Source organism: Boleophthalmus pectinirostris, unplaced genomic scaffold (genome assembly GCF_026225935.1).
Source record: "Boleophthalmus pectinirostris isolate CB_2022bp ecotype Guang Dong unplaced genomic scaffold, ASM2622593v1 HiC_scaffold_6, whole genome shotgun sequence".
In the NCBI taxonomy this organism is placed as follows: domain Eukaryota; kingdom Metazoa; phylum Chordata; class Actinopteri; order Gobiiformes; family Gobiidae; genus Boleophthalmus; species Boleophthalmus pectinirostris.
This window is the reverse complement of record NW_026571447.1, coordinates 40,907,315-40,924,899: the sequence shown is the minus strand read 5'-3', so window position 1 is coordinate 40,924,899 and position 17,585 is coordinate 40,907,315. Positions and strand designations below refer to the sequence as shown.

Sequence of the window (17,585 nt, the reverse complement as noted above, 5' to 3'; positions counted from 1 at the left end):
TTTAGTCCTGGTTTTGTCCTGCGGTGTATTTTAGACTTGGGTCCTTAGGTTTAGTCCTCTTGGTTTTGACCTTATTTCAGTTTGGGTTTAGTCCTGGTTTAGACCTGGTTTAGTCCTGGTTTAATTTTGGTTTAGGGTTAGGTTACTCCTGTGTAATCTTTTAGTCCTTAGGTTTAGTCCGCCTGATTTTGACCTGGTTTAAATTGGGTTTAGTCCTGGTTTAATCCTGGTTTAGTCCTGGTTTAGTCCTGGTTTAGTCCTGGTTTAGTCCTGGTTTAAGTTTGGGTTTTGTCCTGGTTTAGTCCTGGTTTAGACCTGGTTTAGTCCTGGTTTAGACCTGGTTTAGTCCTGGTTTAAGTTTGGGTTTTGTCCTGGTTTAGTCCTGGTTTAGCCCTGGTTTAATCCTGGTTTAGTCCTGGTTTAGTCCTGGTTTAAGTTTGGGTTTTGTCCTGGTTTAGTCCTGGTTTAGACCTGGTTTAGTCCTGGTTTAGTCCTGGTTTAGACTTGGTTTAGTTCTAGTTTAGTCCAAGTTTAATCCTGCTTTCCTCCTGTGTAGTCTTTTAGTCCTTAAGTTTAGTCTTCTTAGTTTAGACCTGGTTTATGTTTGGGTTTAGTCCTGGTTTAGTCCTTGTTTCATCCTGGTTTGGTCCTGGTTTGGTCCTGGTTTGGTCCTGGTTTAGACCTGGTTTAGACCTGGTTTAGACCTGGTTTAAGTTTGGGTTTTGTCCTGGTTTAGTCCTGGTTTAGACCTGGTTTGGTCCTGGTTTAGACCTGGTTTGGTCCTGGTTTAGTCCTGGTTTAGACCTGGTTTGGTCCTGGTTTAGACCTGGTTTGGTCCTGGTTTGGTCCTGGTTTAAGTTTGGGTTTTGTCCTGGTTTGGTCCTGGTTTAGACCTGGTTTGGTCCTGGTTTAATCCTTGTTTCGTCCTGGTTTGGTCCTGGTTTGGTCCTGGTTTGGTCCTGGTTTGGTCCTGGTTTAGTCCTGGTTTAAGTTTGGGTTTAGTCCTGGTTTAATCCTTGTTTCGACCTCGTTTGGTCCTGGTTTGGTCCTGGTTTGGTCCTGGTTTAGTCCTGGTTTGGGTCTATCTCATGTATGTTTTATCTGTGGGACTCGACAGCGCCCTCTGTTGTTTCTTCTGTTTCAGGCTTCAGTTCTTTTCCCGTTTTAAGTCGTTTTTATCTTGTCGGTTCATCTGGAGCGTCCGACCTGCGGGACACGTTTTAGGTTCTAGAAAAACCCAAACTCAGACACAGAGACACAGGGAGAACACGCAAACTGCCCACACAGACGCACACTGAGCCGCTGCCGTGGGACTCGAACACAAACACAGAACCTGGCGTCTTTATTCCATTTCCACTTCTGCTTTTACGTCTGCGTGTGTGAGAATAGAATAAAGCCGACGGTGAAGTGCTTTATTCAATCTGAAAATCCATGATAATTGGGTTTTGGAGGAGCAGAAGTGAAACGGGCAGGTGCAGAGGAGCCGACCCTGCACCGAGAGACGCCGCTCCACAGACCCGACGCAGAACAACAAGAACCGAGGAGCAGTGATTTAATGAAACGATCCAAAATATTAAGAATTTATCAACGAAATAAGACAAAACTGATCACGTCTGTAAAACTCTGGTCTGGTCTGTAGTTTGGTCTCTGGTCTGGTCTCTGGTTTGGTCTCTGGTCTGGTCTCTGGTCTGGTCTCTGGTCTGGTCTCTGGTCTGGTCTCTGGTCTGGTCTCTGGTTTGGTCTCTGGTCTGGTCTCTCGTCTGGTCTGGACTCTGGTCCGTTTTAGACTCTGCTCTGGTCTGTCATCTGGTTTGCAGTTTGGAATCTAGTCCTGTCCCTGGTCAGGACTCTTGTCTGGTCTTTGGAGTCTGATGTGGTGGTCTGGTCTCTGGTCTCGGGTCTCTGGTTTGGTCTGTAGTTTGGTTTGTAGTCTGGTCTATGGTCTTGACTCTGGTTTGGTCTCTGGTCTGGTCTCTGGTCTCTGGTCTCTGGTTTGGTATCTGATCTGGTCTGTGGTCTGGTTTCTGGACTCTGATCTTGTCTCTGGTTTTTGAGGTCTGTATGGAGGATGAAAATGAAATCCGAAGCCTTATTCATCCGGTTTCACTTTGTAGAAACCGTGTGACCTCGCAGCGTTAGGATTCGTTCGCTCGACGGTAGTAGACAGTAATATTTGGAGGTAAATAAACACCTTAGCATTTTAAATTTTGTTCATTTTATTTTTATTTATAATTTTGTAACCTGTCCTCTGTAACATCTGCACATCGAGGACATTTTGGTTTTAAATCCATGTGATGTTAACAACTGAACAATAACAACTTTTTTGATGGCCAACGTCTCTGACAAGCTTCTATTTAATTAATTTTTTTTTTTAAACATAGTGCAGCCACAAACTAACTCCTATTGAGTCATTAAAATAAAAATCCTGGACATGATCGTGCCTATAATCCCGCAGCCCTGTTTAGGCAGAGGAACCTCGTCCCACCTTTAAATGTTGTATAGAGGATTTTTTAAGGAAAGAGAAATACAGCAACACTCCTTTTCCAAATGTTGTTCATGCGTGACACCTCCTCCCGCCTCTTTACTCTAGAAATCACACTTGTTTACCTCCAGTGCGCGTCCAGAATTACTGTTGAAGTGACATTTCAGTTTTTAGATCCTTCGTCTGCTTCATTCGCGCCATCGCTGGAAGGAATCTCCAAGAATCACCTCAGTTTGTCTTCGCTCCTTTTCCCTTCTCTTCTTCTTTCAGCGACCTCAAAAACGGACTTTCTTTTGCGGCGAACTGGTCGTGGATTCTCGTCCGCCGTCGCGACAAACTTGAATTGTGAGGAAGCTACAGTTTGAAAAAGCCTCTAAGAACCGCTGCATAAACCACGTGATCCCCGCTCGCCGATGAGTCAGTTACATTAAAAATGTAGGGAGTTTGATTGACAACCTAACAGCCAATAGATAAAGAGGTAGTCTCGTTTTCTATTGGCTGATGTTTATCTGGCCTCACTACGTCCACAGGTGATAGATTTTCATTCTTTTTTTTTTTTTTTTTTGTGTCATCATAATTACAAGGCTGCTGCGTCTCTGTAATGGTATTTTAAATTTTCACTGACACTCACACTTGAAACTAAAAAAAAAAAAAAAAAATCCTCCATACAACCTTTAAGAGTTGATCTCAAATCACTTGGACTGGTTAACTAACTCAATGTCCACTTTAAAAGGACACAAAAGGATGAGCGGATCTCAGGGGGATCTTAAGCTTTTCCCAAATCCTGTAGGAAGAAGAACAATAACGTCTTTCCCTGAGATAAAAGTCACCAAACCTTCTCTTTGTTCCGATTTAAATCCTCTTCTCTGATTGGCTGGTGTTATAGTTTGGCACGAGGGACCCCAAAGCAGAGCCGTGACTCAGTCAAGTTTTAAACAGTTTATTTTCCAAACAAGAGGCAGGGAGCTGGACGGCTTTTCCAGAGGCTACGGCAGACGACCACGGAGACACCTGGGCAAAAACAGAAGCAGGTAAGTCCAAGAAGAACATCGAAGCAGCAAACAAAACGGAAATATTTCCAAGAGCCTGACAGAGCACTACCAAACAGGACGAATTATGTGGCAGAGTCGGTGGTGAGAAAACCAGGGCGAAGTGCAGAGGCTGATGAAGGAATAAACTGCAGGTGTGTCTCATCTGCTCTGGGAGAAGCCACGCCCCCTGCCCCACTCAAGCCCTGCAACACAAAAGAGGGAGAAAACACAAAACCAAAATCCTAACAGCTGCTGCCCCAACTTGCATTTCTTGGGTTTTTGCAAATCGTCTCGTGTTTTCTGATTCCAGATCTAGTCGCTGGAGAGAAATTAAATTGAGCAGAGGCACTAGGTGGCGTCAGTCTGGCTAAGAAATCAGTGCATATTTGTCTGTAACTGAGCATAAAATAAATATTTGTAAACTCTGGAGTGAGTCCAGTGTCACATAAAATGTGTTGTGTGGATTTTATTCATCAGAATATGAACTGAAATATCACAATGTCAAGAATTACAATTACTAAAAGAAAATGTACGATTTCTCTTTCTTCAGTACGAATACGAATTCACAGACGCAACTCAATTGTCAAAAATATAACATCACTTCACAGGGATTATTTACTGAGCAGAAGAAACATCGATCAAGATCAAAACTGTGCATCCGTCAAAGCTTTGACTCAACTTAAGCTGTAGCAGAGAGTAAAAGCAGAGGGTAAAAGTGGAGGGTAAAAGCAGAGGGTAAAAGTGGAGGGTAAAAGTGGAGGGTAAAAGTGGAGTAGCAGCACATCAGGGAGCGACAACAGCGACCAACACGAGGGTTTATTACAATTTATTGTAAAATTATCCTTGTCTTGTCTCGCCACATTGAATTCAGGACCTGAACACTTCTGTGTCATATTGTCCAGTGATTCTTCATCCGTCCAGGTAACGTGGTGGAAGTGAGTTGGCAAAATCAAACGTAGCGTCATCCCACGGATAAAGTCGATCAAATCTTGTCGTTCTCTGCATGTTTACATTAGACTTAGATTTAGTCAGAAACAGAGAGAGAGAGGAGATAAAGAGACAGAAAGAAAGAAAGAAAGAAAGATAAAGAGAGAGAGAGAGAGAGGAGAATAAAGAGAAAGAGAGAACGATGGAGCTGAAGTGTGGGTCCTGCTCTGGATCAATATTATGGAGCCTGTGTGCAGCCACTCAACCACTAATGAATCTGCTCCATCTGCCCTGGACTCTGCTCTGGTCTCTGGTCTGGTCTCTGGTCTAGATTCTGCTCTGGTCTGGTTTAGTCTCTGGTCTCTAGTCTGGTTTGGACTCTGGTTTGGTTTAGACTTTGCTCTGGTCTGGTGTGTGGTCTTTGGTTTGGTCTGTAGTCTGGTCTGTGGTCTTGTCTCTGGTCTCTGGTTTTTGGTCTGGTCTCTGATCTGGTCTATGGTCTCTGGTTTGGACTCTGATTTCTGGTCTGGTCTCTGGTTTTTGGTCTAGTCCCTAGTCTTTGGTCTCTGGTCTCTGGTCTCGTCTTTGGACTCTTTTCTGTCCTGTGTTTTGTTCCTGAGGATTACAGTAAAAACATTAAAGCTCTTTTGTATTTATTGCTATAACTGAGCAGGAAAACTTTCTAAAATCTAAATCCTCGACATATTTTGGTGAAACTGGTTCAGATCTGGGTCCAGGTTCAGATTCAGATTGTGATTTTTACCTTGTGTTTTTTGGAGTATCCAGATCAGTTCTAGATAAATCTCTTTACGACTGTGACTCACTAATGTCCTGAAGGTGATGACAGAGCGACAGAGATAGAGACGGGGCAGGGCCGGCAGGTGCAGGGGCAGGGGCAGGGGCAGGTGCAGTGTCTAGACATCCGCTTACAGGACGTCGTCTTTGTGCTTTGTCTCTTTGTCTTCAGAGCTGCTCCACTTCAGAGTTAAGTCTCAAATATGCAGCTTCAGGCTCCGGGTTCGACCGTGGGAAACTCCACCTGATCCACTGTTTATGTTCACGCGAAAACGTCACAGAACCGGACTGAACAGACGATACTCCAGTGTTTATGTTCAAAAACTCTCACAAAACGCTCACATAACTCTCACAAAATTCTCAGAAAATTCTCACAAAACTCACAAAACTCTCACAAAATTCTCACAAAACTCTCAAAATTCACAAAACTCACAAAAAACTCACAAAACCAAAAAAATGCTCACAAAATGCTGACTAAGTGCTCAAAAAACTCACAAAACTCTCACAAAATGCTCACAAAATTCTCACAAAACCCTCACAAAACTAACAAAATTCTCAGAAAATTCTCACAAAACTCAGAAAATTCTCACAAAACTCATAAAACTCACAAAACTCTCACAAAAATCACACAAAATTCTCACAAAACTCACACAAAACTCTGACAGAACTGGTCTGAGCAGGTGAAATAAGGCCACAGTCTGTTCATGGACTGAGACTGTGTGTGTGTTTGTGCTCGTGTGTGATCATAGTGTTTGTGTTTAGACGGAAATGTGACGTGAAACTGGACAGATCAGGTGTGACTTGTGTGTTTTGACTTAAATGTTTCTCATATCTGCTGTGATCCGATGTGAATCTAGTGCAGGGGACGGCAACCCACAATGTTGAAAGAGCCACACTGGTCCAAAAAAACAAAAACCAGACCTGCCTGGAGCCGCAAAATATGAAAAGTCTTATATAAGCCTAATATGAAGACAACACGGGCTGTCAGTATATTGCTATAAAAGTCGACTATTAAAATGACTAAGTCAGTTACAAATATAAAATGAACATTCATGCTACACAAACCCTCTGTGACCCTCTCACACTCGTGACAGAGATCACACTCCGTCTGTAGCCGCTGAAATCAGGTGGTTAATGTTTATTCCTTTGTCATTTAGGCTCCGTTTCAGATCCATGAGCAGATGAACGAGGGTTTTACCCCGAAACAAACCAGATTAAAACAACCAAAAAATCATTCCTTTTCCTTTTCCATTTTCACTCATTTTTGACAAAGCTCCAGGGAGCCACTAGGGGAGAGCTAAAGAGCCGCATGTGGCTCTGGAGCCGCGGGTGGACGACCCCTGGTCTAGTGGGACATTTGGCTCATAAACTGAAATGGATATTTTCATGGCTGATGTGATGGTTTAGAATTCAGAGACGCCCAATAAACTTGATATTTTTGGGACGACTTTTATAATTTTCCCCAAAACATGTCATTTATTTGTACTTCTCTTTTCACCAGGCTCTACAGTTCTACAGTTCTACAGTTCTACAGTTCTACAGTTCTACAGTTCTACAGTTCTACAGTTCTACAGTTCTACAGTTCTACAGTTCTACAGTTCTACAGTTCTACAGCTCTACAGTTCTACAGTTCTACAGTTCTACACTTCTACAGTTCTACAGTTCTACAGTTCTACAGTTCTACAGCTCTACACTTCTACACTTCTACAGTTCTACAGTTCTACAGTTCTACAGTTCTACAGTTCTACAGTTCTACAGTTCTACAGTTCTACATCTACAGCTACACTTCTACAGTTCTACAGTTCTACAGTTCTACAGTTCTACATTCTACACTTCTACACTTCTACAGTTCTACAGTTCTACAGTTCTACAGTTCTACAGCTCTACAGTTCTACAGTTCTACAGTTCTACAGTTCTACAGTTCTACAGTTCTACACTTCTACAGTTCTACAGTTCTATAGTTCTACAGCTCTACACTTCTACAGTTCTACAGTTCTACACTTCTACAGCTCTACACTTCTACAGTTCTACAGTTCTATAGTTCTACAGCTCTACACTTCTACAGTTCTACAGTTCTACAGTTCTACAGTTCTACAGTTCTACAGTTCTACAGTTCTACAGTTCTACAGTTCTACAGTTCTACAGCTCTACACTTCTACAGTTCTACAGTTCTACAGTTCTACAGTTCTACAGTTCTACAGTTCTACACTTCTACACTTCTACAGTTCTACAGCTCTACAGTTCTACAGTTCTACAGTTCTACAGTTCTACAGTTCTACACTTCTACAGTTCTACAGTTCTACAGTTCTACACTTCTACACTTCTACAGTTCTACAGTTCTACAGTTCTACACTTCTACACTTCTACAGTTCTACAGCTCTACAGTTCTACAGTTCTACAGTTCTACAGTTCTACAGTTCTACAGTTCTACAGTTCTACAGTTCTACAGTTCTACACTTCGCCCATTTGGGAGCAAATTTTCCAGCATGCGAACGAGGAAAATGAAACACGTGCACACGAGTGAGTGCAGCCAAACACCGCGCACAAACAGAACATGACAAGTTAAACGTTTAAAAATTTATCGAACAACAAGGTGCACTCACACTTGGACTTTAGAACCAGGGGCACGGGTCACCCCCAAAGCTGAACGGAACTGTGCTCAGGCCCGACTGGGACAAGGGCCTGACCGGGCCAAAACACGACCCTACGACCCCACGACCCCACGAGCCCCACCTGTCACTCACACGAGGAAAAACTCCGCTCCAAAACACACGGGAAACTCGCGCCCATCTTCAACGAGGACTGTGGACGTGACGGAAATGACACAGCGTCGTCTCCAGCCGAACCCCACAAACATCAGGACACACACCTGCCCCAACACTCAACAGACCCTCCACACCATGATTTTTGTCTAAACTGAGTCTGGAGTTTCATTTTCTTTTTTCTATTTTATGTTCATCTGTAGGAAGAGACTTTGGGCAGATCATGACTCAAGGGTCTGACCCAACACCAGTTCCACGCAGGAACAGTTCAGTCATAATAATTATTTTCTTTTTTTTTTAAGTTCATTTAGTTAAGTTCCCCCAATTTTTTTCTGTGCACCTAAGATTTTTTACTTTGAGACACATGTGCTCCTGAAAAAAACTAAAAAGTCATTGTACCACAAACCTTCAGGAGCTTTGTTCAGTCTCTCTTAAAGTTCAAGTGTTCAGATAAAACTTTGTGTGTGTTTTTTTTATGGTAAACAAAATTATCCTGTGCTGGAGATTTAAAGCCGATAGAGACACTAAAAAGTCTAAATATTGGTCAAATTGACGTCTGGTCCGTCTGGAGAGTTTAGTGTTTAGAGACTGAAATGATCTGATATGAACAAAACGTCTCCTGTAACTGAACTGATGAGACGTGAACGAACTGAACTGAACTGAATGTGTCTTGTCCAGGTTCACATACAGATGATGTGGAAGGGCATCTGGAGTAAAATCTTCCACATCCAGACGGTTCACAGTCCTGGTGTTTGTGTTTGTGCTGCAGTGTCCAGACCTCCTCCTGTGATTAATCACTCTCTCTCTCTTCTATCTCTCTTTTTATCAGCCTCCTCTCCTCCGTCTCCGCCCCGGCACTTTCCAACATTTCCTGCTCATCCTCTTTTTTTTTTCTCTCCCTTCACTCTCTCCTCTTCACCTCTCTCTCTCTCTCTCTCTCTCTCTCTCTCTCTCTTCTCTGCCTTTTGAACAACCCTGCTCTTTCTCTCTCTCCCTCCTTCTGTTTTTCTCTCCTGCTCTGTCACTATCTCTTCTCCTTCTCTGCTCTCTTTCTCTCTCTCTTCCTCTTATCTTGTCTCTCCTCCTCTCTTTCCTCATCTATCTCTCTCTCTCTCTCTCATCCTGCACCTTCCCTCTCTCCTCTCTCTTTAGCTCAGTCTTTTTTCCTTCTCTTTCTTCCCTCTCTCGCTCTTTCTCTCCTCCCCTTACACATCTCACTCGTTGTCTCTCATTTTCCTCCTCTTTCTTCCCTCCTCTCTCTCCTCCTTTACCCCCCCTCACTCTGTCTCTTTTTTCTTCCTCTTTCTTCCCCCTCCCTCTCTCTCCTGCCCCAACATATCTCACTCTGTCTTTCTTTTTCTGTCTCTTTCTTCCCTCTCTTACTCCTCCTCTTACCCTCCCTCACTTGTCTGTCTCTCTTTTTCCTCCTCCCCCTCCGCTCTTACCATATCTCACTATTTGTCTTTCCTCCTCTTTCTTCCCTCTCTCCTCCTCGCTCTCTCACTTACTCATTTTCTTTCTCTCTCTCTTCTTCTCCTCCTCCTCTTCCTCTCGTCTTTCTGCAGATTTGCTTGGAGCAGCACTTTTCTTCTGCAGCACTTTCATCTCCAGACTCCACAGAAGTGCTGAGCGAAGAGAAACCAGCGGCGGCAGCTTTAATCACAGCACGAGAACGACACTAACGACACTAACGACGCACACAACTCACACAACTACAACAACACCAACAACTCACACAACTCACACAACACACACAACTACAACAACTCACACAACACACACAACTACAACGACTCCAATGACTCCAAAAACACTAACACGAACAACAAGCACAGCGGCAGCTTTAATCACAGCACGAGAACGACACTAACGACACTAACGACGCACACAACTACAACAACTCACACAACTCACACAACTCACACAACACACACAACTACAACAACACCAACAAACTCACACAACTCACACAACACCAACAACTCCGACTCCAACGACTCCACCGACTCCAACGACTTCAACACCAACGACTCCAAAAACACTGACACGAACAACAAGCACAGCAGCAGCTTTAATCACAGCACGAGAACGACACTAACGACACTAACGACGCACACAACTCACACAAACACACACAACACCAACAACTCCAACGACTCCAACGACTTCAACGACTCCAACGACTCCAACAACTCCACGACTCCAACTCCAACGACTCCGACCCCAACGACTCCAACGACTCCGACTCCAACGACTCCACCGACTTCAACGACTCCAATGACTTCAACGACTCCAACGACTCCAACAACTCCAACGACTCCAACGACTCCAACGACTCCAACTCCAATGACTCCAACGACTCAAACGACCCCAACGACTCCAACGACTCCGACCCCAACGACTCCAACGACTTCAACGACTCCAACGACTCCAACAACTCCAACGACTCCGACCCCAACGACTCCAACGACTTCAACGACTCCAACGACTCCAACTCCAACGACTCCAACGACTTCAACGACTCCAACGACTCCAACAACTCCAACGACTCCGACCCCAACAACTCCAACGACTCCAACTCCAACGACTCCAACGACTTCAACGACTCCAACGACTCCAACCAACGACTCCAACGACTTCAACGACTCCAACGACCCCAACGACTCCAACGACTCCGACCCCAACGACTCCAACGACTTCAACGACTCCAACGACTCCAACAACTCCAACGACTCCGACCCCAACAACTCCAACGACTCCAACTCCAACGACTCCGACCCCAACGACTCCAACAACTCCGACTCCAACGACTCCACCGACTTCAACGACTCCAATGACTTCAACGACTCCAACAACTCCAACGACTCAAACGACCCCAACGACTCCAACGACTCCGATCCCAACGACTCCAACGACTTCAACGACTCCAACGACTCCACCAACTCCAACGACTCCAACAACTCCAACGACTACAACTCCAACGACTTCGACCCCCAACGACTCCACCGACTTCAACGACTCCAACGACTTCAACGACTCCAACGACTCCGACTCCAACGACTTCAACGACTGCAACTCCAATGACTCTAACGACTCCAACGACTCCAACGACTCCAACGACTCCAACGACTCCAACGACTCCAACGACTCCAACGACTCCAACGACTCCAACGACTCCAACGACTCCAACGACTCCAACGACTCCCGACTCCAACGACTCCAATGACTCCAACGACTCGACTCCAACGACTCCAACTCCAACGACTCCAATGACTCCAACGACTCGACTCCAATGACTCCAACGACTCCAACGACTCCAATGACTCCAACGACTGCGACTCCAATGACTCCAACGACTCCAACTACTCCAATGACTCCAACGACTGCGACTCCAACGACTCCAACTCCAACGACTCCAATGACTCCAACGACTCCGACTCCAACGACTCCAACTCCAACGACTCCAACGACTCCAACGACTCCAACTCCAACGACTCCAACGACTCCAACGACTCCAACGACTCCAATGACTCCAACGACTCCAACGACTCCAACGACTCCAACTCCAACAACTCCAACGACTCCAACGACTTCCAACGACTTCAACGACTGCAACTCCAACGACTCCAACTCCAACAACTCCAACGACTCCAACGACTCCAACGACTCCAACGACTTCAACTCCAACGACTCCAAAAACACAGACACGAACAACCAGCACAGCAGCAGCTTTAATCACAGCACGAGAACGACACTAGCGACACTAGCGACACTAGCGACACTAGCGACACTAACGACACTAGCGACACTAACGCTCGCGGTGGGTCGAGGTCTGGTCCAAACCATCGTTTCCTCTCACTCCAGTTTGCAAACAGAACTGATTCTAAACGTATCTGACCAACCACAACCGCACACTGTGACACAACCACACAAAGACGAGTGGATCTGTTGTCAGGTGGATTAACGAGAGAGAAGCCTGGTCTGTTCAGAAGCAAACGTCACGGTTTACATGTAAAAAAGGATTTAAAAAAAACAAAAACACAAAGGACTGAAAAACAACACAAATTTTTGTTTTTCAAAATAAAAATAATAATTAAAAAAAATGTTTTCTTCATTATTTGTCTCCAAAACCAAAATGAAAAAAACAGATAATGATTTGTTCTTTCAGTTTTTGATTTTGTGTTTAAATGAAAAATGGAAAAAACAGAAAGACTAACCAGGACTGAACCAGGACTGAACCAGGACTGAACCAGGACTAAACCAGGACTAAAACCAGGACTGAACCAGGACTGAACAGGACTAAACCAGGACTGAACCAGGACTGAACCAGGACTGAACCAGGACTGAACAGGACTAACCAGGACTGAACCAGACTGAACCAGGACTGACTAAAACAGGACTGAACCAGGACTGAACCAGGACTGAACCGAACCAGGACTGAACCAGGACTGAACCAGGACTAAACCAGGATGAACCAGGACTGAACCAGGACTGAACCAGGACTGAACCCAGGACTGAACCAGGACTGAACCAGGACTGAACCAGGACTAAACCAGGACTGAACCAGGACTGAACCAGGACTAAACCAGGACTGAACCAGGACTGAACCAGGACTAAACCAGGACTGAACCAGGACTAAAACCAGGACTAAACCAGGACTGAACCAGGACTGAACCAGGACTGAACCAGGACTGAACCAGGACTGAGTGTCGGGACGGGCCTGGAGGTGCACCCACATACACTGTGATCAGGACCAGACCAGAACTGAGACTGGGACTGAGACCAGGCTTGACCAGTTTAGTCCTGGTTTAGTCCTGGTTCAGTCCTGGTTCAGTCCTGGTTCAGTCCATTATCTGTTTTTTTCCATTTTTCATTTAAACAAAATCAAAAAGTGAAAAAAGAAATCATTATCTGTTTTTTTTTTCATTTTGGTTTTGGAGACAAATAATGAAGAAAACAGTTGATTTTTCTTCTTATTTTATTTTCTTATTTTTGGTTTTATTTTGAAAAACAGAAAATGGATTCAGTTTCAGACTCTTCTGGATTTGAACAGAATGTAGAAGCGACTGTAGCACACGTCACACTTTTACTGTCTGATTAAAGTGAATTCTTCTCTGGATTTTATTTCTGTCAGTGTTTCTTTGTCTTTGCAGAAACTCAAACACGAGAGGAAAAGGCTGTTTACCTCCACAGTGATGATGGACGAAACCCTTTTCATTTGTGTTTGTGTGAATCTGTGAGCAGCAGTTAAACCAGAACCATAAAGTTAAAAGTGAAAAAACAACTCCAGGTGTGAGTGAAATACTGTTTAATAATTGTCATAGTAACACTGATATGATGTAGTGAGAACAAACAGACACACAGGACGTGAGTGATGTTTATATGAAGATGAGTGTTTTTCAGGGTCTGTGAAACGTTTGTTTCTCTTGAATTTCAATTAAGAACAAAAAAACAATAAAATGGGAAAACAGTTAATTTCATTTTTCTGTTTTAGTATTTTTTAAAAAAACAGATTTCGAGCTCAATTTCCAATATTTAATTTTAAGTTTTTTTCAAATATTTGATTCTCTCTGGTTTATTTGAAGTTCTGCTGCTGAAGGATTCACCTGAAAAATCGTTGCAGTTTTGTGACAAACATGTTTCTTCTTTTGCAGCGACGCGTTTAGTTTGATGTCTTAGAAAGTCGTTGTTGATCCATGACGAGAAACAGGAAGCAGCAAGAAACTCCTTTGTTCAACTGACTTCATGAAACTATAATAAAACAAGAAGAAGATCTATAATAAAAGTTTTTATCCTAGACCCATGGTTGACACGGAACTCCCAGGCAGCACAACTTCAAATAAACCAGAGAGAATAAAACATCAACAATGAAAATAGGCCCTGACTGTTTTTGATTGGTGTTATTTGAAATAAACTTTAAATTAAATATTGGAAATATTGAAAGCTCTCGATTTAGCGTCAGTCTCTGTTCCTCCCCTCACCTCTGGGTAACGACTGAAAGAACCAGATCCATGATACAAGCGACACAGATGAGTTTCCTCCGCAGGGCGTCCGGGCGTCTCCCTGAGAGACAGAGTGAGGAGCTCGGAGTAGAGCCGCTGCTCCTCCACGTGGAGAGGAGCGTCTGAGGGGAGGACGTCTGTTCTGATGTCTCCTGGACGTGTCCCTCAGGAGGTGTTCATGTCCCACCGGGAGGAGGAGGAGACCCAGGACACACTGGAGGGACTATGTCTCTGGACTGGACTGGGAACACCTCAGGTCCCACTGGAGGAGCTGGAGGAAGTGTCTGGGGTGAAGGAAGTGTCTGGGGTCACTGCTTTGACTGATGCCCCCATGACTCAGCCCCGGAGAAGAGGAAGAACATGGACGGATCAGATGAAGAAAAGAGGTAGAGCTTCACTGGGTCATGAAAGAGTTAAAAAAACAGCAGTACAGAAAGTTGGATGGAGATTGGAAATAGAAGTCTGAAATCTGAAAATTAAAATGAAATAATAAACTGTTTCCCATTTATTGTTTTTTGTTCTTAATTGAAATTCAGAAGAACGAATGATACACAGACCCACTTGGAATAAAAATGTGTTATAAAGGTTTATATTCACACACACACACACACACACACACACACACACACACACACACACACACACACACACACACACACACACACACACACACACACACACACACACAGTTGGAGCTGTAAGGCCTTTGGTCAGTGTGAGGAGAACAGACACAACCTGAGAGTCTGAGGAGTTTCATATTTGCAGATTTGATCATAATTCAAATGTTCTGAAGCAGCTTTAAGCAAGAATAAAGTGTCTTTGTTAAACCCGGTGCACACATACACTTACACACACACACACACACACACACACACACTTACACACACACACACACACACACACACACACACACACACACACACACACACACACACACACACAGACACACACACACACACACACACACACACACACACACACACACACACACACAGCACACACACACACACACACACACACACACACACACACACACACACACAGACACACACACACACTTACACACACACACACACACACACACACACACACACACACACACACACACACACACACACAGACACACACACACACACACACACACACACACACACACACACACACACACACACACACACACACACACACACACACACACACACACACACACACACACACACACACACACACACACACACACACATACACACACACACACACACACACACACACACACACACACACACACACACAGACACACACACACACACACACACACACACACACACACACACACACACACACACACACACACACACACACACACACACAGACACACACACACACACACACACACACACACACACACACACACACACACACACACACACACACACACACACACACACACACAGACACACACACACACACACACACACAGACACACACACACACACACATACACACACACACACACACACACACACACACACACACACACACACACACAGACACACACACACACACAGACACACATACACACACACACACACACACACACACACACAGACACACACACACACACACACACACACACACACACACACACACACACACACACACACACACACACCACACACACCACACACACACACACACACAACACACACACACACACACACACACACAGACACACAGACACACACACACACACACACACACACACATACACACACACACACACACACACACACACACACACACAGACACACACACACACACACACACACACACACACACACACACACACACACACACACACAGACACACACACACACAGAGCGCCCTCCTTGCGCCCTCACTCTGCGTGCACACACAGAGCGCCGCCCTTGTGTCTCTCCCAGTAGTGGCAGTCGTCGCTGAAGCTCCAGGCGGCGGCGCAGTCCTTGTGGCGGGTGACGGCGTGGACCACGAGGCGGGCGCTCTGCAGCTGCGAGGTCAGGAGCTCCACCAGCGCGAGGGGCCCGGCTCTGCGGCTCTGGGCCTCCGCCAGCTCGCGGACGCTCTGCTTGGGCACGGGTTTGGGGTCGCCGCTGTAGGACACCACCAGGAGCAGGTGTCTGACGGGCGGCACCTCGAACCAGGCGTCCCCGCTGATGTGGTGGAAGTGCTCGCCCGCCCTCCAGCTCCGGTACGCGCTGCTCGAGCACTTGATGACCCGCACCGACCAGCTCACCCAGTCAAACTTCTTCAGCAGGACCTGGAGCAGCGCCTCGGCCACCTGCACCGTCCCCACAAATACAAAGATTATTAAAGATTATTATTAAAGACCTCAACACACAACAGGATTTTTTTGGTTTTAAAACGATTTTTAAATGTGTGACAATAAGTTCACACCACAGACACGAGGAGAATCTGATGAGACTGAAGACCTGTTTACACGAGAACTCTTGCGTGTAAAAATGACTAAATATTTTATGGGAAGTTTCTTTCGTTTACATCAGGAGTGTCAAACTCATTTTGTTCCGGGGGCCATATCCAACCTACTTTGATCCCAAAGTAGGTTGGATATTTGTGCAGAGAAACACAAATCTATTACATAAATCTTTTTGAATTGATGAACTTTTTCTTTTACAAAATATTATAATATTATGAACAACCTGAAACTTTAAGAAAAATACAATTTCAACACAAAGTTTTAACATGAACTTGTCTGTAAACAGGAATAAGTCCATTTTTGTTGTAAAATCCTGCACTCGGCTCCACTTTTCTCATGTTGGACATTTTTCTGATGAGGGTGTCACGGTCAACAGTCAAAACGATCGTCCTTTAAGAGCGTTTGGAAAGAGACAAGTCTTCATTTGTGCTGCTCTGGTGGGAGGGGCCACGTACAGAGACGCTGGAGACGCTGCTGTGATAAACACCACAGAAAATTAACAACCATTTTAAATAGAAAATATCATTAAAATATTTTAGTGAGCCACAATATTCTAATGTAAGTCAATCTGAGCCAGAGTCAGAAGGAGCCGGAAGGATCACGAGAACTTCCTGTTTGGAACACAGCTGCGTCCATTGATACAAACGGTTTATGAGTCTGAGCCGTGAGTTCAAGAGAATCACCTGTGAATGAAGATAACACCAGAGTCTGGAGCTGCATTAGACAACAGTTTCCTGAAAATATGTTTTGTTTTTGCTTTGTTTTGTGTCACCATGGTAACTTCTGAATATTCTGGCATTCACACACATGTAGAAAACCCCCAGCGTGACGTCTCTACAAAACATCAATAATAACCAACTCCACATGGACAATCAGTTTAAAGGAATCCCTGCCATTCACAAACACATGAAAACAAGTGCCCAGTTTAGTGCCCATAGCGTGCCCACAGTCTCTACAACCAACAAATGCCAAGTTTAATGCCCAAATGCCCAGTTTGCCCAGTTTAGTGCCCAGTTTAATGCCCAGTTTAATGCCCAGTTTAGTGCCCAGTTTTGCCCAGTGCCAGTTTGCCCAGTTTTGCCCAGTTTAGTGCCCAGTTTTGCCCAGTTT

At 44.7% G+C, this 17,585-nt stretch overlaps 1 protein-coding gene across 1 annotated transcript in view; it reads right to left on the bottom strand.

Annotated features, from left to right (window-relative positions):
- Positions 1 to 15,896: 15,896 nt before the first annotated feature.
- The window catches only part of rpz3 (rapunzel 3), a 7,124-nt gene continuing 5,435 nt past the window's right edge, over positions 15,897 to 17,585 (bottom strand). The window contains exon 3 of the mRNA XM_055164075.1: positions 15,897 to 16,319. Within this exon, the coding sequence (XP_055020050.1) occupies positions 15,897 to 16,319 (423 nt within the window). The remainder of the gene's footprint in view (positions 16,320 to 17,585) is intronic.